Source organism: Apodemus sylvaticus, chromosome 6 (genome assembly GCF_947179515.1).
Source record: "Apodemus sylvaticus chromosome 6, mApoSyl1.1, whole genome shotgun sequence".
Taxonomy (NCBI): domain Eukaryota; kingdom Metazoa; phylum Chordata; class Mammalia; order Rodentia; family Muridae; genus Apodemus; species Apodemus sylvaticus.
This window is the reverse complement of record NC_067477.1, coordinates 43710043-43735675: the sequence shown is the minus strand read 5'-3', so window position 1 is coordinate 43735675 and position 25633 is coordinate 43710043. Positions and strand designations below refer to the sequence as shown.

The following is a 25633-nucleotide window of genomic DNA, read 5'->3' as shown; positions in this document are numbered from 1 at the left end:
CAGCAGTGGAGAAGTGTTCCTCTTTCTCCACATCCTTGCCAGCACCTGCTGTCTCCTGAGTTTTTGACCTTAGCCATTCTGACTGGTGTGAGGTGAAATCTCAGGGTTGTTTTTTTTTTTTTTAAAGATTTATTTATTGTATATAAGTACACTGTAGCTATCTTCAGACACACCAGAAGAGGGCATCAGATCTCATTACAGATGGTTATGAGCCACCATAACCCAAATCCCAGTGGTTGCTGGGATTTGAACTCAGGACCTTTGGAAGAGCAGTCAGTACTCTTACCGGCTGAGCCATTTCACCAGCCCTTCAGGGTTGTTTTGATTTGCATTCCCTAATGATTAATGATGTCGAACATTTCTTAAGGTGTTTCTCAGCCCTCCGAAGTTCTTCATGTGAAAAATCTTTGTTTAGTTCGTACCCCACTTTTTAATGGGGTTATTTGGTTCTCTAGGTTCTACCTTCTTGAGTTCTCTGTATATATTAGATATTAGCCCTCTGTCAGATTTAGGGTTGGTGAAGACCTTTTCTCAATTCGTTGGTTGCCGTTTTGTCCTTTTGACAGTGTCCTTTGCCTTACAGAATATGGCTGCAGGAATTCTCTCCCTCTGCTGGTCTCCAGGAAGGACACAGTCCCCATGCCCGGAGGTCTGGCAGATGAACCACCTATGTGCTCAGTTCCTGAGTGCAGGCAGATCCCTGGCGGTTTGCACCCCCAGAGATCTAAAACTCAGGGTGATACAGTACCTAGTGAAGCTCTTCTGCTCCAGCAGGCAGTGAATATGGCCGTGGGGATTCTCTCCCTGTGCTGGTCTCCAGGCAGGACACAGGCCCCACGCCTGGAGGTCTGGCAGACCAACCGCCTATGAGCTCAGTTCCTGAGCGCAGGCAGACCCCTGGTGGTTTGCACACCCCCCCCCCCAGAGATCTAAGATTCATGGTGATAGTGAAGCTATCTAGTGAAGCTCTTCTGCCCCAGCCGGCAGAGAATATGGCCGTGGGGATTCTCTCATATGTATTTATGTATGGTTGGTTGTATTTTTTCCTTCCTTTCTATTTTAATTGTAATGCATTTTAAGCACCATTCCTGATATAGCTAGAAATATAACAGAAAATAGAATTAAGTTTTAAAGAGGAAAATTGTGGGTTTATTCTCATATATTTAGCCTTCCATTTAATTCTGTATGCTTCTTTGAAAATAACGAATTTTAAATCCACCCCTCTTTTCCCTCATTCTGTCTTCTTCATTTCATCTATTTGTAAATGTAAATGGGGAAGAGAAAAAGACTAGAACACTAAATGGTAATGGGAATCACCTAACTTTCTTTTCTGTTGTTTGGGGTTTTTTTTAATTGAATATTTTATTTCTTTACATTTCAAATGTTATCCCCTTTCCCTGTTTCTCCTCCACAAACGTCTTATCCCATACCCCTCCCCCTGCTTCTATGAGGGTGTTCCCCCACCCACGCACCCACTCCTGCCTCCATGCCCTGGCATTCCCCTACACTGGGGCATCGAACTTTCACAGGACCAAGGGCCTGTCCTCTCACTGATGCCTGACAATGCCATCCTCTGCTACATATCCACCCCCCTTTTTTTAACCAGCTATTATTTCAGTTTTACAATGTACTGGTTTTCCAATTATTTCTAACTATTCTCCTATTTCTGTAACTATTTACAAAAACATAACAGAGAGGCAAAAATAAAATAAACCCTATAATACCAATAATAAGAATAATAATATAAACACACAATTTTCTTTCTATAAAGGCAGTCCATCGCCTTTATAGAATTATGAGTCCAATACTTTTGCTAGTTAAATCAGAAAAGTTATATCAGCACCACAATAGCAATTTTCCAGTCACCACGAGTGACTAAGTGTAAAAGTGGGTTACAGTATCCTATAGCTATGATAAAGGTAAATTGGTGTTTAAGGGAAAACTTCCAGGTGACACAACATAGCAGAGAGTTGTTTTCTAATCTCCTTATAAGGAAATAGTTTCAAAGCCACTACTTCTTAACATGAAGCCAAAACTCTGGATACATAACATCTATAATGAATCAGAAAGAAGATTAAAGGGGAGGCTGTGGTTATTGCCCTGGGTATTCCATGTATTAACAAAGTTTCTAAGACAGTAGGCTTGCCTTCTGCCTCCTTCTCAGTCTACTTCTAAGTAGTATTTTGGGTCTGAGGTCAAAGTTCAGTACTATAGTACATGGGGCCCTGAGTTTGATTCTTAACACCTTAAAAATAAAATATTTCTGAAACTTAAATATATATATATTTTTAATTTATATATATATATTTTACTTTATTTTCTCTCTGGGTCTGTCTCTCTCTGGGTCTATCTCTCTCTTTCTCTCTGTCTCTCTCTTTCTCTCACTTTATTATTATCAGAGAGGTTGAGGTTCATTCATGCTATGTATGTGTATTTGTGAAGGTAAAAGTACACCTTTGTGTACTTTTGTAATTTGTGTAATCATTTCTCTTCCTCTGCCCATACATGAGTTTCACGGACCAAGCTCAGGCTGTCAGACTTTGGACAAGTACCTTTCCCCTCTGTAAATGTTGCGTTTATTTCCTCAGATGAAATGATGAGAAGAGAGCCACACCCAAGCTGTGTGAATACATGGCTTAGGCTGAGTGAGCCCAAAGCATTTCTTTCTCTGCTCTGACTATCCCTAGGCCTAAGCATGGAATCTTCTAGCCTCCATACAATCTAATCTTCCAATCAGACTGATTCAGTCTGGCTTTTCTTGGATTCCAACAGAATTGCTCTGCCTGATCTCATTCTAACTTTGGCAATATGTTCTAATCTTCTGGTTCCTTCTCATTCTCTGGTTAGTTTTGTCTTCACCTATGTTTAATCTGTCTGTAAAACTGTCCTGGTAAAACTGCCATACACACACACCACCACTACAATCTTATCTCTCTTACTGCGTTTAAGTACCCTCGCTTTCTCTGCAGTTCTCATGTAAGTTGGTCATGTCTTACTTCTTATTCATTCTGTCAGATCCTCTCTGATTCGTCATTATGTCTGCCCCTCAATTAGATGTCACTTTTAAACATTGCTGTTTCCTTCTACAAACTAACCTTACCTTTCTTATTAGTAATTATAGGTGTGTACTAATGGCTTGTCTGCATTCCAGCCAGATCATTCTATAATCCATGGTGTGTCTGTACTCTGGCTGGATTATAGCTTTGGATGTGATCCCTTACCAGAGCATCCATGTTACTGGATTAAAATTTCTCTTCAGCCTGCTGACAGCCATCTTACTGGCCCTCAAAATATAACTTATTCTTAAGTGTGTGTGTAGTGGGTTAAGTATTTTGCAGTCATAAGAGTCTATGCTCGGACTGGAGAGATGGCTCAGTGGTAAGAGAAATGACTGCTCTTCTGAAGGCCCTGAGTTCAAATCCCAGCAACCACATGGTGGCTTACAACCATCTATAATGAGATCTGATGCCCTTTTATTGGGTGTCTGAATACAGCTACAGTGTACTTACATATAATAATAAATAAATCTTTAAAAAAAATAAAATTAAAGAAACACTGTGACTTAGAAATATTTTTTAAAAAAGTCTATGCTCGCACTTTAAACAAGTATGGTGTAGGGGGCTGGAAAGATGGCTCAGCGGTTAAGAGTGCCAACTGCTCCTCCGAAGGTCCTGAGTTCAAATCCTAGCAACCACATGGTGGGTCACAACCATCCATAATGAGATCTGACTCCATCTTCTGGGGTGTCTGAAGACAGCTACAGTGTACTCACATATAATAAATAAATAAATTAAAAAAAAAAAAAAACAAGTATGGTGCAAACTAGCCCCTATGAATGACAATATGAAAACCAAAGGGAAATTAGATTCTCTGATCATGAGAAAAGATAATCACATTTGTTGAATCATTAATAACATGTATAACATTAGTATTATTAATAAAACTATGTAGTAATGTATAGTATAATAATATTGGAAATATATTGATATTAATGATATATAATCAGTAATATGTCATGTTTATTTACATAAACTGTTACTTAAATTCTGACAAGTACTTTACAGGGTAGCTGTAAAGTCATTTTAGAAATGCAAACATTAAGGCTAAGAGTTTAGGTAATTTGTATGTAGTCTGAATCCAAAGTTGTTCCTACTATACTGAAACTATACTATTAACACATCCTAACAAAGTTCTCTTCTGTTTTTTTACACCACTGGTAAATATTAACTCGGCGAAATAGAATTGTGGATGGGGATGGAGACAGACAGACAATAGAATATGTCTGTATCCATTGTTTAAGTTTGTGTCTCAAACACAAAATATGTTTCTTTCAAAGAAGTTTTCCTTTAATACTATTAACTCTTCTTCAGAAAACAGACAAGAAAGCTTGAAAGAAAAAAAGCAAATGTTTTTTCTCTTCAAACTTGAAAATATCAGATATTCTCATTGTCAGATAAATTAAAAGAGAGCTAGAGAAATGGCTCAGTAAAGAGTGCTGGCTGCCCTTTCTGTGGACCAAGGTTTGACTCCCAGAACCCACACAGCAGCTCACAAACATCTGTTAAGTCCGGATCCAGGGAGTTCCGTGCTATCCTCTGGCTTCTGTGGGCACCAGGAACACAAGCACAGGCATTCCTACAGGCAGAATACTCACATGCATAAACAGTATTTTAAGATAGTATTCCAGACCAAATAGAGTTTTATAATCATTTCTTTCTAGGAAAGCCCAGTTTCTCCTTGACACTGTTGCTAAATTATAGCCAAAGCTAGTGTGAAATCTGGCCCACTGTTCAGCTACTCTTCTCCTTTACTTACAATATTTATTCAAAGAACCTTTGAGCATAACTCTACATGCCAGATGCTGCCATAGATAACCAGATACTAAACTAATTCACATCTAATTTCTTCTATTATAATAGAAAAGCAACATTACCTAAGAAAATAATTAGTGGTTTCTTTGTTTTTTTCACATTGTAGCTGCTAAATCCTGAAGATGACCTCTTACCAGGAAAGATTCGGGACAGCAATCGATCAACACTTCTAGCAACAATTCAGGAGCATGGTTACCCAACAATCAACCTGGGAATTGTAGGAGACAAGTAAGTATAGCATTTTGTTTTAAAAAGTCATTATTCGGGCTGGTGAGATGGCTCAGCGGGTAAGAGCACTAACTGCTCGTCTGAAGATCCTGAGTTCAAATCCCAGCAACCACATGGTGGCTCACAACCATCTGAAATAAGATCTGACTCCCTCTTCTGCAGTGTCTTAAGACAGCTACAGTGTACTTACATATAATAAATAAATAAATCTTTAAAAAAATAAATAAAAAGTCATTATTCTGAAATATGAATGTTTAGATTACTAGAGTAGGTGGAGTTGGTGCTAAAGAGACAGACTGAAAAACGTGGTTTTCATTGGTCACATTCTTCAGAAGCCTAAGGATTATAGAGGTGCATAGATAATATTAGTAATAAATACTTCTTAAAATTGGTATTACAAAGTGAGAAATATTTCACTTTGCTGTGGTGTGTTAAATTGAGGATTTTTTATAAGTCAATGAAATTGAGTTTATGCTGGTGAATAAGGGTGATGATGCCATTGCCGCTCACACTTCTATTTCAAGAAAGACAATGGAAAAACAGGAAAGAAGCCTAAGAAAAGCTATCAAAACTAGTATTACCTGGTTCTTTGACATTTAAGCACAGTTGTTTTCCATGGGCTTTATTTTGAATTCTTTGCACAACCCAAATTTCTTCCAGCTTCACCTATTTAAGTGCAAAAGAGGTGCATTAACTATATGTGTTCATATTTAAGAGCACATTGCTCCCTAACTACCGAGTCAGTTTAGATCTTTAGTAAATTCTCCAAATGTTTCTCTCAGTTTCTAATGGTATATCTCATCATTAAAAAAAAAAGTCTGTTTTCTGAGCATCCCACTGCTCAGCAACACTGCTACTTAGCCCTTTCCATTAGGGGCAGATCTCTGTTCTCTACAAGTGTCACTGCTTGTAGTAATAACTAAACATCCTCCTAGTAAAGATAAAACAAGATCCGCTGGAGGAATGGATGCCATGCATCTGTCACCTGTATCTCCCTCATCTTCCTTGCCACCAGAGAAAGCTCATTATGCATTGACTTTAAGATGAGTGCTTTTGAAGAAGCTCTGACCTCAGAACATTTTAAAGTTCTTATTTCCTGAGATTGCTTGATGTGTCTTTAAACTTCATTCCTTTTAAAAAATTTTTACTCTTATGTTCACCTGGCTGTTTAAAGAAGCCCATGGCTGATGACCACTATCCAAGTTACCTAGTATCAGAGACCTATCTCCTAGAAAGAAAGTGGGAAGAGCTTCACAGCAGGGGAAACATAATCCAGTTCTTTGAATTTGGACCTAATCAGTAATCTGTCTTTTAATATAAATTTTAAGTACCTAAAATCAATATTGGCATAGATACAACTTTAAAGAACATACATATACAAACTTCTGAAAAGAGATAGGATGGATTTAAGAGTTTTAAAATCACAGGATAAAATAAGCAAGAAACGAACTCAGCAGAAAAAATCTTAGTTCCCACCAAACCATGGTGTTGGCCCTGCCTTCAAGTGCATTTATGAACCCTTCACAACATGTAAAAGTAAGGGAGCTTTTTACTTATTATTCATATTGTTATATATCCTAGCCCTAAATTGCACTGTTCTGACCCATAACTCTATGTATTCTTACTTCCATTCTGTACTTTCCATGTTGGTTTGTTTTGATTTTTCATGGGGTATGCAATGTGTGTACATGCATGTTATATAGCACAGGTAAACTAATAATTTTCAAGGGCCTTGGCCATGGCAGCCAGGTTTGGTTTGGTTTTTTTGTTTGTTTGTTTTGTTTTTGGTTTTGTTTGGTTTAGTTTGAGAAGAATCTTTCCTTTTTTTTTTTTAAGGTACTTAGGTACTTGGTAAACTATATTATTGACATTATCTTACTATAACCACCAAAGCACCTTTAAAGTACTCTTGTGTTGGTTTATGAATAGATTAACTTTAAAAAGTGGGTTTGTGCCCAGCACTTCAAAGGATAATTGGTGGAAAACACCAACATGAGATGGGAAACTACACCCTAGAAAAAACAATAAAGTAATCTTCTTTCAACTAGCCCAATAGAAGATAGCCACACAAACAAAATTCCACCTTTAACAATGAAAATAATAGGAAGCAACAATCACCTTTCCTTAATATCTCTTAACATATATGGTCTCAATTCCCCAATAAAAAGACATAGAGTAACAAACTGAAAATGTAAACAGAACCCAACATTTTGCTGCATAGAAGAAACCTACCTCAGTGACAAAGACACTCATTACCTCAGAGTCAAAGGTTGGAAAACAATTTTCCAAGCAAATGATCCCAAGAAACTAGCCGGAGTGGCCATACTTATATTGGATAATATTAACTTTCAACCAAAAGTTGTCAAAAAAAGATAAGGCAGGACACTTAATACTTATCAAAGGAAAAATCTACCAAGATGAACTCTCAATTCTGAACATCTATGCTCCAAATGCAAGGTCACCCACATTCATAAAAGAAACTTTACTAAAGCTCAAAGCACACATTGAACCCCACACAGTTATATCGGGAGACTTCAATACCCCACTCTCAACAATGGACAAATCATGGAAAGAGAAACTAAGCAGAGACACAGTGAAATTAAAGTTATGGACCAAATGGATCTAACAGATATTTATAAAACATTCCATCATCAAGCAAAAAAATATACCTTCTTCTCAGCACCTCATGGTACCTTCTCCAAAACTGGCCATATAATTGGGCACAAAACAGGCCTCAACTGATACAGGAATTTTGAAATAATTCCATGCACCCTATCAGATCACCATGGCCTAAGGATGGTCTTGAGTTCAAACAAAAACAACAGAAAACACACATCCGCATGGACATTGAACAATGTTCTACTCAATGATATCTTGGTCAAGGAAGAAATAAAGAAAGAAATTAAAGACTTTTTAGAATTTAATGAAAATGAGGACACATCATACCAAAACTTATGGGACACAATGAAAGTAGTGCTAAGAGGAAAACTCATACCTCTATGTGCCTCCAAAAAGAAATTTGAGAGAACTTACACTAGCAGTTTGACAACACACCTGAAAGCTCTAGAACAAAAGGAAGCAAATAAACCCAAGAGGAGTAGATGGCCGGAAAAAATCAAACTCAGGGCCAAAATCAACCAAATAGAAACAAAAAGAACCATACAAAGAATCAACAAAGCCAGGAGCTGGTACTTGGAGAAAATCAACAAGATAGAGAAACCCTTAGCCAGACTAACCAGAGGGCTCAGAGGTACTACCCAAATTAATAAAATCAGAAATGAATAGGGAGACATAACAAAAGAAACTGTGGAAATGCAAAAAAATCATCAGATCATACTATAAGAGCTTATACTCAACAAAATTGGAAAATCTGGACGAAATGGATAAATTCTATATACATACCAGGTGCCAACTTTAAAACAGGACCAGATTAACTATCTAAATAGTTCCATAAGTCCTGAGGAAATAGAAGCAGTTGTTAATAGTCTCCCCAAAAATAAATAAATAAATAAATAAAAAATAAAAAATAAAAAAAGCCCATGGGTTTAGTGGGGAATTCTATCAGATCTTCAAAGAAGAGCTAATACTGATGCTCTTCAAACTATTCCACAAAACAGAAACTCAAGGGAAACTACCCAATTCATTCTATGAAGTCACAATAATGCACATAAGTAAACCAAAGACCAAACAAGGAAAAAGAACTTCAGACCAATTTCCTTTATGAACATTGATGCAAAAATTCTCAATAAAATTCTGGCCAAACAAATCCTAGAATGCAGCAAAACAATATTCACCATGATCAAGTAGGCTTCATCCCAGAGATGCAGGAATGGTTCAATATACAGAATTCTATCAGTGTAATCCACCACATAAACTAACTCAAAGGAAAAAAAAAACCACATGGTCATTTCATTAGATGCTGAAAAGGCATTTGACATAATTCAACATCCTTTCATGTTAAAAGTCTTGGAAAGATCAGGAATTCAAGGCCCATACCTAAACATAGTGAAAGCAATATACTGTAAAGTGGTAGCTAACATCAAACTAAATGGAGAGAAACTTGAAGCAATCCCACTAAAATTGGGAACCATACAAGGCTGCCCACTCTCTCCCTATCTATTCAATATAGATATAGTGAATATATTTTTTGACAACAAAAGGATGTCAAAGGTATGCAAATTGGAAGGGAAGAAGTCAAAGTATCACTGTTTGCAGATGATATGCTCGTATACTTAACTGACCCCAAGAAGTCTACCAGAGAACTCCTACAGCTGATAAACAACTTCAACAAAGTGGCTGGATAAAAAAATTAACTCAAACAAATCAGTAGCCTTCCTCTACTCAAAGGATAAACAAGCTGAGAAAGAAATTAGGGAAATGACACCCTTCACAATAGTCACAAATAATATTACATACTTTGGTGTGACTCTAATCAAACAAGTGAAAGAACTGTATGACAAGAACTTCAAGCCTCTGAAGAAAGAAAGAAATAGAGGATCTCAGAAGGATCTGTAATGCTCATAGATTGGAAGGATTAATGTAGTAAAAATGGCCATATTGCCAAAAGCAATCTACAGATGCAGTGCAATCTCCATCAAAATTCCAAATCAATTCTTCATAGAGGTAGAAAGAGCAATCTGCAAACTCATTTGGAATAACAAAAAACCCAGGATAGGGAAAACTATTCTCCAAAAAAAAAAGATCTACTGGGGGAATCACCATCCCTGACCTCAAGCTCTACTACAGAGCAATAGTGATAAAAACTGTATGGTATTGGTACAGTGACAGGCAGGAAGATCAATGGAATAGAATTGAAGACCCAGATATCAACCCACATTCCTACTGTCACCTGATATTTGACAAAGGAACTGAAAACATCGAGTGGAAAAAAAGACAGCATTTTTAACAAATGGTGCTGGATCAACTGGAGGTCAGCATGCAGAAAAATGCAAATGACCTATTCTTATCTCCTTGTACAAAGCTCAAGTCCAAATAGATCAAGAACCTCCACATAAAATACACTGAAGCTTATAGAGGAGAAAGTGAGGAAGAATCTTGAACACATGGGCACAGGGAATATTTTCCTGAATAGAACACCAGTGGCTTATGCTCTAAGAACAAGAATTGACAAATGAGACCTCACAAAATTGCAAAGCTTCTGTAAAGCAAAGGACACTGTAAATAGGGAAAAACGGCAACCAGATTGGGAAAAGATCTTTACCAATCCTACATCTAATGGAGGGCTAATATCCAATGTATACAAAGAACTTAAGAGGTTAGACTCCAGAGTGTCAAATAACCCTATTAAAAAATGGGGTACAGACCTAAACAGGGAATTTTCAACTGAGGAAATTTGAATGGCTCTGAAGCACCTAAAGAAATGTTCAGCATCCTTAGTTATCAGGGAAATGTAAATCAAAATAACCCTGAGATTCCACCTCACACCAGTCAGATTGGCTAAGATAAAAAACTCAGGGGATAGCAGATGCTGGAGAGGATGTGGAGAAAGGAACACTCCTCCATTGCTGGTGGGATTGCAAGCTGGTAAAACCACTCTGGAAGTCAATTTGGCTGTTCCTCAGAAAATTGGACATAGTACTACCTGAGGATACACCTATACCACTCCTGGGCATATACCCAGAAGATACTCCAGCATTTAATAAGGACACATGTTCTACTATGTTCATAGCAGCCTTATTTATAATAGACAGAGGCTGAAAATAACCCAGATGTCCTTCAACTGAGTAATGGATACAGAAATTGTGGTATATATATGCAATGGAGTACTATTCGGCTATTAAAAACAATGAATTCATGAAATTCTTAGGCAAATGGATGGAACTAGAAAGTGTCATCTTGAGTGAGGTAACCCAATCACAAAAGAACACAAATGGTATGCACTCACTGATAAGTGGATATTAGCCCAAAAGCTCAAAAATAAACATGTTACAAATCACAGACCATAGGAAGCTCAATGAGAAGGAAGACCAACGTGGGGGTACTTTGGTTCCTCAGAGAAAGGGAACAAAATATTCACCGGAACAACTATGAAGACAAAGTACGGAGCAGAAACTGAAGGAAAGGCCACAGTCGTATTACCCGGGGAATCATCCTATAAACAGTCACCAAACCCCAAAACTACTGTGGATGACAAGAAGTGCATACCAAAAGGAACCTGTTATGATTGTCTTTTGGAGGGGCCCTGCCAGAGCCTTACAGATACAGAGACAAATACTAGCAGCCAACCATTGGACTGAGCGTGGGGTTCACAATGGAGGAGTTGGAAGGCAGACTAGAGAAGCTGTGGGGTTTGCAGCCCCATGGGAAGAAAAAAGATGTCGGTCAACCAGAAGCCCCAGGGCTCCCAGGGACTAAGCCATCAACCAAGGGGTACACATGGTTCCAGCCAAAAGAGTGGCAGAAGAATGCCTTGTCGGGCATCAGTGGGAGGAGACGTCCTTGGTCCTGTGAAGGCTTGATAGAGGCCCCAGTGTGGGGAAATTGAGTGGGGGTCATGAGTGGGTTGGGTGGAGGAGCCTATTCTTGGAGGCAGGAGGTGAGAGGATGGGTTGGGGCTATTCCTGGAGGGGAGAAACCAAGAAAGGGTATAACATTTGAAATGTAAATGAAGAATCTATTCAATTGAAAAAAAAAGGGGGGGTTGTGGAAAAGGACTGAATTGAATTGTCCTTTGTTAAGAGACTTACAAACTCTTGAGTGATGAGGCCCTAAAACTAGAGAGCAATTAGAAGAGATAACATCAAGGCCCTCGAAGGACACAGACCTTTCATTCCTTCCAGATTCAGGAATGAAGGGAATTTTCAGGGTGGGAGGATACAGTTCCACCTCATGGTAACCTAGCCTACATGCCAGAAGTCACAAGGTGCTGAAAGTAAAGTTATAATTCAAGGGTATTTCCAGCTGCAAGGTGGGAGACTGCAAGAGCGCACAACATACTTTATCAACTCTCTGCCCCAGAGAGAGCTGAGGGAGTAGGGGAGACTGGGGTGGGTAGAGGGGTCTATGATCTAACACTGATGTAAAGTTCTTAATTACTTTGTGATAGACATTTCCTGATGATGTTATAATATTGATTTTAAATTTAACCTCAAAGCCATACTTTGAAAGTATAATGAACAGCAAACTATAAAAGCAGTATATTAGGCAATTCAGAAAAATGTGCCACTTTCTAGTATATGTCCTTTTATTTGGTAGCAATACCTTATATAAAACTGAGAGCAGGGTTGTTTGCGTGGTGTTAATATAGACTTTTTCAGTCTTAGAGTGCTATATAAAAGAAGCTCAGATGAATGGTTTAGAACTTAAGAGGTGGAATGTAGGAGGAAAGAATTTACTGCTTTTCTAATGAAAATCTGTACTGGGAATTTAGCAAGGGAAACAAGGTACATCACTGTACAGCTATTGATATTCTGTGTAGGTTGCCTGTTCATTCTTTTTGCTATGTATTCCCTTTTCTAATGAAAGCAAATATTGTTAGACAGAAGCCTCTGTGAGAAACTCTGCAAGGAAACAAGTAGTCATGGGAGAAACTCAATGAGAAACAGCTCAAGAATGTTTTCAAGCACAGAACCATACTAAGCTCTGACAGATAAGGGTAGAGAGTGATCCATATATTCTTGTCATCTGAAAAGCCCTAAGTGTGGTTTCTGTATGATTATAACTCCAATCCCAGGGAGCCCAAAGCTCTCTCCTGACATTCTCAGGCTCCATGTGTGCACACAGTGCACATACATACACACAAGCAAAACACTCAGATACATAAAATAAAATCACTTTTAATTTTAAAAAGAAAATTCAGTATTAATTGAACTTTATTTCATTCCAAAAACTGTTTTTTAACTATTATACTGTTTGTACCTCAGCTTAAGACACAACTCAGTAGCATAGCTTCTCAAGTACTGACTTGGACCCTGTAACATTTCAAGATTTGAATTCCTTCCTATAATTAAGTAAAATGTTCCCCCTTCTAGAAAAGAAGGTTTCTTAGAAGCCAGCCCCACTCAAATCCTGCTGAGTTACTTGGCTTTGTCTTGGACTGTATTTGGATTTCAGCCTTACAGCTGCCAATTTGTAAAGCTGCCTCTTCACATTAAAGCACGAAGTGGAAGATTAACAAGTACTGAGATAGCAAATTGGGTTCTTATAAAACTGGCACATTTCGCAAAAATTATCAAGATACATTTAATAGGACATTGATTGCTTGGGCAAAGCCCAGTGCCTTACAGCTTCCAATTTGTGATCTAAACAGATTTAACTTCTTAGAGCTTCCCTAATGTTCTTAAAGTGGGATGTTTTTTAATCAACTAGGAGTTTAGATTTCACTTAATTGGTTATTTATAAACTGCCTACTTCTTATGAAGTGAACTCTTTTCTGCTAAAAGTATAGTTTTAAATTTTGATCAACAGAATGTTTATCATTTATTGAAAAACTATTTTTTCATTAACAAATAATTCTTCATACTTTAATGAACATGCATTTAATTAAAAGATAGTCTTCTCATTTTTTTATTCTTTTTTTGGGTTTTTTTTTTTTTTTTTTTTTTTTTTTTTTTTTTTTTTTTGGTTTTTCGAGACAGGGTTCTCTGTGTAGTCCTGGCTGTCCTGGAACTCACTCTGTAGACCAGGCTGGCACCTGCCTCTGCCTCCCAAGTGCTGGGATTAAAGGTGTGCACCACCACCACCAGCTAGTCCTCTCATTCTTTTTTTTTGGGGGGGGGGGGAGACTTCTTTAGTGGCTATTAAAGTCACCTTTTTGAATCCTTAAGCCTTGATATTTTGTTTCTTCGAGGAGTTATCTGTAAATAATACTATTCTGGTAGAAATTTCCTATCTGTATAAAGTGAGAACATGACAGCTCCAAGGTCTGGTTGACAGGAAGGTTTTTATTGCAGATATGAGGGCAAGTACGGCCAGGAGCATCTGGAAGAAGGGTCCAGATGAGGAAGGGAAAGTAGTAAATTAAACATGGCCAGCAGATAGGACAAGGCCGAGAGAAGAGAAGGAGATGGAGAGCAAGAGGAGGAACAAAAGAAGACAGACAAACAGCAAAGAACAAATGGCTGAAATGGCAGAGTTATGTGGGAATGAGAAGCTGGCAGACAGGATGCTGATGGTGGAGATGTTTAGGTTAGTAGCAGGGTAAGAAGAGCCAGGAGGCAGCAGGAACCCTGGTGTGTGAGAAGCTGAGGCCCTGGAGGCCAGCATGAGCTTTGGTATGCTAATAGGCACCACAGGAAGCCATTGGTCCTCTTCTTTTGGACCTGACACTATACTAACCTCACAAACTTTACTAAAGACCCTCAACCCAGTTCCAGTTATTATGTTGCACTCATATATTTCATATACATACATGTGTATATACATATACTCATTTTAATCAATATATTTTAACTTCAGTCAATAATATCACTGTTTTATTCATTTTTCTTAATTTTCTTTTGACAAGGTCTTACTATGTAGCTGTGGCTGGGCTGCATCTCCCTATGTTGACTAGGCTAGCCTCAAACTCACAGTGATCACCCAGCTATCTCCAAACTGCTGAGATTACAGGCATGCACCACCACACCTAGTATTTTCTTAATTTTTTCAAATGTTTTCTGCACTAGCTTATTGGCTTCATAACTTGGCCTTGTTTTCCTCTTTTGTTAAAAATTGCGTAGTGCCAAAATACCTCATGGAACTGAAGTAGGAGGAAATAACAGCCATGTATAGCACATGTGTTATGCTGTATATGAACTAGTGTCCAGAAAATGCTTTTAGTTATCCTTGCTCTTTGAAGAAATTAGTAAATGCCCCCAAGCTGCTTTTGTTGTTTGGGTATTTATTTACTGCATTTATTCTTTAATCCCACAATCTTCCATTTTCATTCATCATAAAACAAAACAAAACAAAAATGTTGTTCATCTGTTTTTATATTAAGTACTTTAAATAAAATGTATTTGCTTTCTGAGCACTTTGACATTTCAGAGGAGAAAGCTGAGATTACAATTACCCTCCAAACCCTCCAATCTATCTCTGCTCTGTTCTCCTTCAAATTCATGGCCTTTTTTCATTAACTGTTATTGCATGCATAAATGTAAATACATATTGCTAACTATAACCTGCTCGGTGTGTATAATGTTACTTGTCTGTATGTCCTCAAGGCTCACTGCTAGGTGCATAGAGAAGGGTGCCTCTCCACTCCCAGCTTTACGCAGTTGCCTACAGTTCCTGGTGTAGGGCCTAGGCCTTGTGAACTTCTCCCCATTCGCTTTGGCGTGTTCTTGGCTGTCATCCTAATTCAGCTCAAGTCTGAGCAGTCACGTTGCTAAGAGACTTGATGGGTACAGCTTCTAATATTACTCTGAGACACAGTCTCACAGCAGACTCCCTTATGTTCTGGCTCTTACCGCCTTGCCCATCCCCTTCCATAAAGTCCCTTGAGCCTTAAATGTGAGATTATTATGTAGATGTATCCTTTGGGACTGGGCTACACAACTCTTGCCTTTTGATTGGTTTTGGTTTTCTGTAATGGTCTCTGCTGCAAAGAGAAGTTTCCTTGATGAGGGGTAAAGAAAGACTAGATTTATTTGTAGGTAGAAGGACAAGTATTTGTAAATTGTTTTTAGGGATTATGATGGTTTAGTAAATTAACAATTTTAAAGCCAGGCAGAGGTGGCACACGCCTTTAATCCCAGCACTTGGGAGGCAGTGGCAGGCAGATTTCTGAGTTTGAGGCCAGTCTGGTCTACAGAGTGAGTTCCAGGACAGCCAAGGCTGCACAGAGAAACCCTGCACTGGGAAAAAGCAAAACAATAGGTTCTAATCAGCTAGGTTTCTTTTTTTTTTTTTGAATATTTTCTTTATTTTCTTTTTTTACTATTTTTATTTCCTATATTCTTTGTTTACATTCCAAGTGATTTCCCCTTTCCCAGATCCCCCCATATGTCCCATAAACCTTCTTCTCTCCATCCATTCTCCAATCACCTCCCTCCTTTTTTTCTCTGTCCTTATATTCCCCTCCAATGCTAGATCAATCCTTTCCAGGATCAGGACCCTCTCCATACTTCTTCATGGGAGTCATTTGTTATGCTATTTGTGCCTTGGGTATTCAGAGCTTCTGGGCTAATTAATATCCACTTATCAGAGATTGCATTCCATGTGTATTCTTTTGTGACTGGGTTGAGTCACTCAGAATGATATTTTCCAGATCAAACCATTTGCCTAAAAATTTTGTGAATTCTTTGCTTCTAATTGCTGAGTAGTATTCCATTGTGTAAATATACCACATTTTCTGTATCCATTCCTCCTTTGAGGGACATCTGGGTTCTTTCCAGCTTCTGGCTATTATAAATAAGGCTGCTATGAACATAATGGAGCATGTGTCTTTATTGCATGCCAGGGAATCCTTTGGGTATATGCCCAGGAGAGGTATAGCAGGGTCCTCCGGAAGTATCATGTCCAGTTTTCTGAGGAACCGCCAGACTGATTTCGAAAGTGGTTGTACCATCTGACAGCCCCACCAGCAGTGGTGGAGTATTCCTCTTTCTCCACATCCTCGCCAACACCTGCTGTATCCTGAGTTTTTGACCTTAGCCATTCTGACTGGTGTAAGGTGAAATCTCAGGGTTGTTTTAATTTGCATTTCCCTAATGACTAATGATGTTGAGCACTTCTTAAGGTGCTTCTCGGCCATCTGAATTTCTTCAGGTGAAAATTCTTTGTTTAGATCTGTACCCCATTTTAATAGGGTTATTTGGTTCCCTGGGGTCTAACTTCTTGAGTTCTTTGTATATATTGGATATTAGCCCTCTATCAGATGTAGGGTTGGTGAATATCCTTTCCCAATTTGTTGGTTGCCATTTTGTCCTTTTAACAGTGTCCTTTGCCTTACAGAAACTTTGTAATTTTATGAGGTCCCATTTGTCAATTCTTGATCTTAGAGCATAAGCTATTGGTGATCTGTTCAGGAACTTTTCCCCCCGTGCCCATGTCCTCTAGGGTCTTCCCCAGTTTCTTTTCTATTAGTTTCAGTGGGTCTGGTTTTACATGGAGGTCTTTGACCCACTTGGAGTTGACCTTAGTACAAGGAGATAAGAATGGATCAATTTGCATTCTTCTGCATGCTGACCTCCAATTGAACCAGCAACATTTGTTGAAAAGGCTATCTTTTTTCCACTGGATGTTTTTGGCTCCTTTGTCGAAGATCAAGTGACCATAGGTGTGTAGGTTCATTTCTGGATCTTGAATTCTATTCCATTGGTCCACTTGTCTGTCACTGTGCCAATACCATGCAGTTTTTAACACTATTGCTCTGTAGTATTGCTTGAAGTCAGGGATACTGATTCCCCTAGAATTTCTTTTGTTGTTGAGAATAGTTTTAGCTATCCTGGGTTTTTTGTTATTCCAGATGAATTTGAGAATTGCTTTTCCTAACTCTGTGAAGAACTGAGTTGGGATTTTGATGGGGATTGCATTGAATCTGTAGATTGCTTTTGGCAAGATGACCATTTTAACTATATTAATCCTGCTGATCCACGAGCATGGCAGATTTTTACATTTTCTGAGGTCTTCTTTGATTTCCTTCTTCAGAGACCTGAAGTTCTTGTCATATAGATCTTTCACTTGTTTGGTTAGAATCACAAGATACTTTATATTGTTTGTGGCTATTGTGAAGGGTGTAATTTCCCTAACATCTTTCTCAGCCTGCTTATCCTTTGAGTATAGGAAGGCAACTGATTTGCTTGAGTTGATTTTATAACCAGCCACTTTGCTGAAGTTGTTTATCAGCTGTAGGAGTTCTCTGGTGGAGGTTTTTCGGTCACTTAAGTAGACTATCATGTCATCTGCAAATAGTGATAATTTGACTTCTTCCTTTCCAATTTGTATCCCCTTGACCTCCTTATGTTGTCTAATTGCTCTAGCTAGAACTTCAAGTACTATATTGAAAAGATATGGAGAGAGAGGACAGCCTTGTCTAGTCCCCGATTTTAGTGGGATTGCTTCAAGTTTCTCTCCGTTTAGATTGATGTTGGCTACCGGTTTGCTGTATATTGCTTTAACGATGTTTAGGTATGGGCCTTGAATTCCTGTTCTTTCCAAGACTTTTAGCATGAAAGGATGCTGAATTTTGTCAAATGCTTTTTCTGCATCTAATGAGATGATCATATAGTTTTTTTCCTTTCAGTTTGTTTATGTAGTGGATAGCATTGATGGATTTCCTTATATTGAACCATTCCTGCATCCCTGGGATGAAGCCTACTTGATCATGGTGGATGATCGTTTTGATGTGTTCTTGGATTTGGTTGGCAAGAACTTTATTAAGTATTTTTGCATCAATATTCATAAGGGAAATTGGCCTGAAGTTCTCTTTCTTTGTGGGATCTTTGTGTGGTTTTGGTATCAGCATAATTGTGGCTTCATAGAACGAGTTGGATAGAGTTCCTTCTGTTTCTATTTTGGGGAATAGTTTGAAGAGTATTGGTGTTAGGTCTTCTATGGAGGTCTGATAGAATTCTGCACTGAAGCCATCTGGTCCCGTACTTTTTTTGGTTGGGAGACTTTCTATGACCCTTTTCATTTCTTCAGGTCTTATGGGACTGTTTAGATGATCTATTTGATCCTGATTTAGTTTTGGTGTCAGATATCTGTCTAGGAAACTATCCATTTCCTCCAGATTCTCCAGTTGTGTTGAGTATAGGCTTTTATAGTAGGATCTAATGATTTTTTGAATTTCTTCAGTTTCTGTTGTTATATCTCCCTTTTCATTTCTAAGTTTGTTATCTGGATACTGTCTCTGTGCCCTTTGGTTAGTCTGGCTAAGGGTTTATCTATCTTGTTGATTTTCTCAAAGAACCAGCTCCTGGTTTTGTTGATTTTTTTGTATGGTTCTCTTTGTTTCTACTTGAATGATTTCGGCCCTGAGTTTGATGATTTCCTGTCTTCTATTCCTCCTGGGTGAAATAGCTTCTTTTTGTTCCAGGGCTTTCAGGTATGTCATTAAGCTGTTAGTGTATGCTCTCTCCATTTTCTTTTTGAAGGCACTCAGGGCTATGAGTTTTCCTCTTAACACAGCTTTCATTGTGTCCCATAGATGTGGGTATGTTGTGTCTTCATTTTCATTAAGTTCTAAAAAGTCTTTAATTTCTTTCTTTATTTCTTCCTTGACCAAGGTATCATTGAATAGAATATTGCCACATATATGTGAGTTTTCTGTTGTTTTTGTTGTTATTGAAGACCACTTTTACTCCATAGTGATCTGATAGGAGGCATGGGATTAGTCGATCTTCTTATATTTGTTGAGGTCTGTCTTGTGACCAATTATATGGTCGATTTTGGAGAAGGTGCCATGAGGTGCTGAGAAAAAGGTATATTCTTTTGTTTTAGGATAGAATGTTCTATATATATCTGTTAAATCTAATTGGTCCAAAGCTTCAATTAGTTTCATTGTGTCCCTGTTTAGTTTCTGTTTTCCTGATCGGTCCATTGAGGAAAGTGCAGTGTTGAAGTCACCCACAATTATTGTGTTAGGTGCAATGTGTGCTTTGAGTTTTAATAAAGTTTCTTTTACGAATGAGGGTGCCCTTGCATTTGGAGCATAGATGTTCAGGATTGAGAGTTCTTCTTGTTGTATTTTTCCTTTGATCAGCAAGAAGTGTCCCTCAGAGTCTCTTTTGATGACTTTGGGTTGAAAGTCAATTTTATCTGATATTAGAATGGCTACTCCAGCTTGTTTCCTGAGACCATTTGCTTGTAAAATTGTCTTCCAGCCTTTTACTCTAAGGTAGTGTTTGTCTTTGACCCTGAGGTGTTTTTCCTGTATGCAGCAAAATGTAGGGTTCTGTTTACATATCCAGTCGGTTAGTCTATGTCTTTTTATTGGGGGCATTGAGTCCATTGATGTTAAGAGATATTAATGAATAGTCATTATTACTTCCTGTCATTTTTGATGTTATTTTTTAAATTTGATTGGTTATCTTCTTTTGGGTTTGATGAAAGAAGGTTACTATCTTGCTTTTTCCAGAGTGAAGTTTCCCTCCTTGTATTGGTGTTTTCCTATTATCCTTTGTAGGGCTAGGTTTGTGGATAGATATTGGGTAAACTTGGTTTTGTCATGGAATATCTCAGTTTCTCCATCTATGGTGATTGAGAGTTTTGCTGGGTATAGTAGTTTTGGCTGGCATTTGTGTTCTCTTAGAGTCTGCATGAGATCTGACCAGGATCTCCTAGCTTTCATAGTCTCAGGTGAGAAGTCTGCTATGATTCTGATAAGTCTTCCTTTATATGTTACTTGCCCTTTTTCTCTTACTGCCTTTAATATTCTTTCTTTGTTTAGTACATTTGGGGTTTTGATTATTATGTGATGGGAAGTATTTCTGTTCTGGCCCAGTCTGTTTGGAATTCTGTAGGCTTCTTGTATATTCATGGGCATCTCTCTCTTTAGGTTAGGGAAGTTTTCTTCCATAATTTTATTGAAGATATTTGCTGGCCCTTTAAGTTGTAAATCTTCACTCTCATCTATGCCTATAATCCTTAGGTTTGGTCTTCTCATTGTGTCCTAGATTTCCTGGATGTTTTGGGTTACAAGCTTTTTGCATTTTGCATTTTCTTTAACTGTTGAGTCCATGGTTTCTATGGTATCTTCAGCATCTGAGATTCTTTCTTCTATCTCTTGTATTCTGTTGTTGATATTTGCATCTGTGTCCCCTGATTTCTTCCCAAGGTTTGTCTGCCTTTGAGTTTTCTTAGTTGTTTCTACTTCTGATTTTAGATCCTGGATGGTTTTGCTTAGCTCCTTCACTTGCTTGTTTGTGTTTTCCTGTAATTCTTTAAGAGATTTTTGTGTTTCCTCTTTCATGACCTCAGCCTGGTGACCAAAGTTCTCCTGTATTTCTTTAAGTGATTTTTGCATTTCCTCCTTATTGGCTTTTGTATTCTCCTGAATTTCTTTCAATGATTTTTGTGTTTCCCTTGTAAAGGCTTCTAACTTTTGATCCATTTTCTCCTGAATTTCTTTAAGTATGTCCTTCATGTGTTCCTGTACCATCATCATGACCAGTGATTTTAAATCCAAATCTTGTTTTTCTGGTGTGATAGGGTATCCAGGACATGCTGTTAAAGGAGAATTGGGTTCAGATGCTGCCATATTGCCTTGATTTCTGTTAGTGACGTTCCTGCGTTTGCCTTTTGCCATCTAGTTCTCACTGGTGTTAGTTGGTCTTGTTGTCAATGCTGGACTCACCAGTGCAAGCTGCCTCTTCCCAGCTGGCCTCTGGTGCGCAGCTGTCCTCCTGCACTGCCTGGAGACCGGGTTCTGTGGCCCAGGCTGTTCAGATCCCGAAGCAGACACCTGAAGGCTCCTGCCCGGGGCCTGCTGGACTCACCAGAGCACACTGACTCCTCCCAGCCGGTCTCCCGGGTGCCCCTCTGACCTCTTGCAGGGCCTGGAGATGTGGTGTTGTAGCCCAGGTTGTTCTGGATCCCGAAGTGGAGATCTGAAGGCTCCCACCAGAGGCCTCAGGACTAGAACCTAAGCTCTGTGGGGCCTGACCCACTGGAGCAAGCTGTGTCCTCCCAGTCTGCCTCCAGGTACACACCAGGCCTCTTGCACTTCCTGGAGACCGAGTGCTGTGGCCCAGGCTGTTCATATCCCAAAGCAGACACCTAAAGGCTCCCGCCCGGGGCCTGTTGAACTCACCAGAGCACACTGAGTCCTCCCAGCTGGCCTCCCAGGTACCCCTCTGGCCTCTTGCAAGACCTGGAGATGTGGTGTTGTAGCCCAGGCTGTTCTGGATCCTGAAGCAGAGATCTGAAGGCTCCCGCCAGAGGCCTCAGGGCTGGAACCTAAGCTCTGTGGGGCCAGACCCACTGGAGCAAGCTGTGTCCTCCAAGTCTGCCTCTGGGTGCACACCAGGCCTCTTGCACTTCCTGGAGACCTAGTACTGTGGCCCAGGCTGTTCATATCCCGAAGCAGACACCTGGAGGCTCCCGTCGCCAGGGCCTGCTGGACTCACCAGAACACACTGACTCCTCCCAGCCAGCCTCCCAAGTGTCCCTCTGGCCCCTTATAGGGCCTGGAAATATGGTGTTTTAGCCCAGGTGTTCTGGATCCCGAAGCAGAGATATGAAGGCTCCTGCCAGAGGCCTCAGGGCTGGAACCTAAGCTCTTTGGGATCAGCTAGGTTTCTAATACTCGGGATAGTTTGCCTCTTGTTGACTAGGTTTTAAGTCCAATTAGAGAGCTTTTGGTTACAGTCAAGGTATGTGTGCCACTACTACACCCTTAGGATTACCATGCCATGCTGGTCATTGATGTGGTTCATAGGCATCATAGCTAGTTAGGACTGTTGGCTACCTCCGTCCTTTGTAACATTACATAACGTCTCGGATACCAGGAAAGTTAGTCATCAGAAAAGGAACATTGAAATCAGTTCCCATCAGGGGTCTCTGAGCCCTGTTTCTAAAGTGCCTGGTCTCTTCAGAAATAAGTCTGGAGAGTTGCTTCCACCTCTTGAGGGAGCAAAAGGTAATAGCAATAGGCTATATGTTTTGTAAGTCTTTTAGACAACCCCGACCAACAACTCAAAAGAGAGCTTGTCATGTCTGGTATTAGCATTTTTAATAGATGGTCTGTGTCTCTTGGAGAAAACATCATCAGCCCAGGTGAGAAAAAACTCATTAAAGCTATATATGTAGCCGGGCGGTGGTGGCACACGCCTGTAATCCCAGCACTCTGGGAGGCAGAGGCAGGCAGATTTCTGAGTTTGAGGCCAGCCTGGTCTACAAAGTGAGTTCCAGGACAGCCAGGGCTAAACAGAAACCCTGTCTCGAAAAAAACCTAAATCAAAAAAAAAAAAAAATCTGTATATGTATATTTATATACAATTGCACTTATTATTATTATTATTGTTATTATTATTATTATGTGTTTTTTAGTAAATAGTTAATAGTATGGTTCCTTATGGCTTTTTCAGACATCCTTATTTTTATTTTACTCTTCCTTCCATTTTCCCCATTTCCCCTATTAGATCTCTTGTATACTGTTAGTCACCTTTACTCATCCCACTTTGTTCTATATTAACCTCCCTTCCTCTCCCCCAGGGGAACCCCTTTCTCAATCTGAGCACTTTGAATTTTATAAACTATAAACTTGGCTAAAGATTTTGTCTTGGTCTTGAATTTTTCAGCAGACTTCATAATGAAGCAAAAATAATTTTTTTGCTACTAGAATTATAATCATTTGTAGCAAAGATGACTTTTCAGAAGCAAAGGCATTTTAATGAATCATGTACTCTCTGTTGGTTAGCCAGGAAAAAAAAAAAAAAAACCAGGGCATATACTCTCAACCATATATTCTCCCTTCACAAGAAAATGACTAGTTTTCAGAAAGTCACATTCTCTGGTAGATGTATTTTGAGATATAGTTCTCTTGCACCTTTTCCCACCTATGCCCATCATAACTTTGGGATTAAATGATTACACTGATATTATAGCAAATAATGTAGGGTGAGAAAGGAAAATTATGATCATAATTAGCACTTATCTTAAAGATGGAACTAAGTCAAGGAAAGATGGATTTTTGTGCTTTTTTTTTTTTAAGCAAAACATTTAGAACTTTAAAAGAACAGTATTGATATCATCTCTGAAACTGAAAATGAATGTCATGGCTATAGGTTAAAGGAAAAAACTTCCTTTTTTCTGTCTATTTAAGTCAAATATATGAATTATTCTAATGTTCAGAAAGTGAAAGAAAGCAGAGGCAATGTCTCAAGGGTTGAAGTACTTACCAAACAAATATAAGGACTGGAAGTCCTAGCTCCAGAAACCAGCTAAAAAGGCATGGGACGGACCACTTGTAATCCCAACAGGCTATTTGCAGGGCAAGTTAACTACCTGGACTAGGCAATCCGTGAAGTCTGGGTTTAACTGAGAGACCCTGCCTCCATATAAAGAGTGAGAGTGCCGGGCGGTGGTGGCACACGCCTGTAATCCCAGCACTCTGGGAGGCAGAGGCAGGCGGATCTCTGAGTTCGAGGCCAGCCTGGTCTACAGAGTGAGTTCCAGGACAGCAGGGCTACACAGAGAAACTCTGTCTCGAAAAAACCAAATCCAAAAACCAAAAAAAAAAAAAAAAAGAGTGAGAGTGATGGAGGGAGACACTGTGCATCAACTTAAGGTCTCCACACTCAACATGCGTGCACACACACACATACATACACACACACCACACATCACCAGACTGTCTTGACCTGCCAGCTACCCAAGTAATGATATGGAGACATTTTATTAATTATGAATGCTTCAGACCTTAACTTAGGCTTGTTCCCAACTAGCTCTTAAAATTAAGCTGTCTGTACTAATCTATGTTCTGCCGTGTGTGTTGCCACATCTCCTCAGTTCTGGCACGCAGCAAATCCTTTGATCCCGATTCTTTCCCAGAATCTCCTACTAGCTATTGTCCATTTGGCGGCCAATAAATCAATCAGAAAGGTGAAGTGGGTTTGGCCTAATGCCGCTTATGTTATAATGCTAATTTTGGTCCCCAAAACTGCTTACATGAGTAAGACACTGAGTAATCTTGTCCCCAATTGGCTCTAATTGGTAAGTAAAGATGCCAACAGCTAATGGCTGAGCAGGAAAGGCAGAGGCAGAATTTTAGGATTCCTGAGCTTGGGAGAAAGAAGAGGAGGAGCAAGAAGAAGAAGGAGGAGGAGAGGGAGAGGGAGGAGAAGGAGAAAGAAGGAGAAGGAGAAAGAAGGAGAAGGAGAAAGAAGGAGAAGGAGAAAGAAGGAGAAGGAGAAAGAAGGAGGAGAAGGAGAGAGAAGGAGAAGAGGAAGAGGAGGAGGAGGAGGAGAAGGAGAAGGAAAAGAAGAAAGAAAGGGGTGTAGAATGGACCAGCCATGTCAGAATGTAAGAATTCTGGTAAGTGGCCCTAGTGGCCACTTCCCCAATTGGGTTTGGGGTAGCAGAGATGAAATAGAGATTTTAAAGATGTTAACTCCGGAATATTGGAAAGGAGTGTTTGCTATCCGTGGAAAGGATTAGAAGTGCCCAATCTTTAGGCTAGTCAAGGCATATTAAAATTAACTGGTGCGTGTATTCGTGTATGCGCGCATGTGCGTGCGTGTGTGTGTGTGTGTGTGTGTGTGTATGTGTATGTGTATGTGTGTGTGTGTTTAATTCGTAAATCCAGATAGCTCTTGGGCGGATGCACACACGTGACCTGTCTGGAGCACAGAGTAGGTGACAATAAGCTACTACAAGAAAGGTGCCTTAGGCAAAGGAGAAAGGACAGAGACACATCTTTATACAGTGTAAAAAGACACACACATATATGTATATGTTACAGTAACACATTTCAACCTTATCATATAGCAGGAACCATACAAGTATATTCAAAATACGAGTAAAAATTTCTTATTTTAAATTTTATCAAAATTTGATAAGAACGCATTGGTTAATTGAAAATCATCCATTTTCTTTATTATATCATATGTCTTCATGTGTGTGTGTGTGTGTGAATGAATGAATGAATG

General features: G+C 39.2%; 1 protein-coding gene across 3 annotated transcripts in view; it reads left to right on the top strand.

The window, feature by feature from the left end:
- Positions 1-25633, top strand: part of Gphn (gephyrin) — a 447337-nt gene that overhangs the window by 391274 nt on the left and 30430 nt on the right. For all 3 annotated transcript variants that reach the window (XM_052185596.1, XM_052185597.1, XM_052185595.1), the window contains one exon: positions 4978-5099. In XM_052185596.1, the coding sequence (XP_052041556.1) occupies positions 4978-5099 (122 nt within the window). The remainder of the gene's footprint in view (positions 1-4977; positions 5100-25633) is intronic.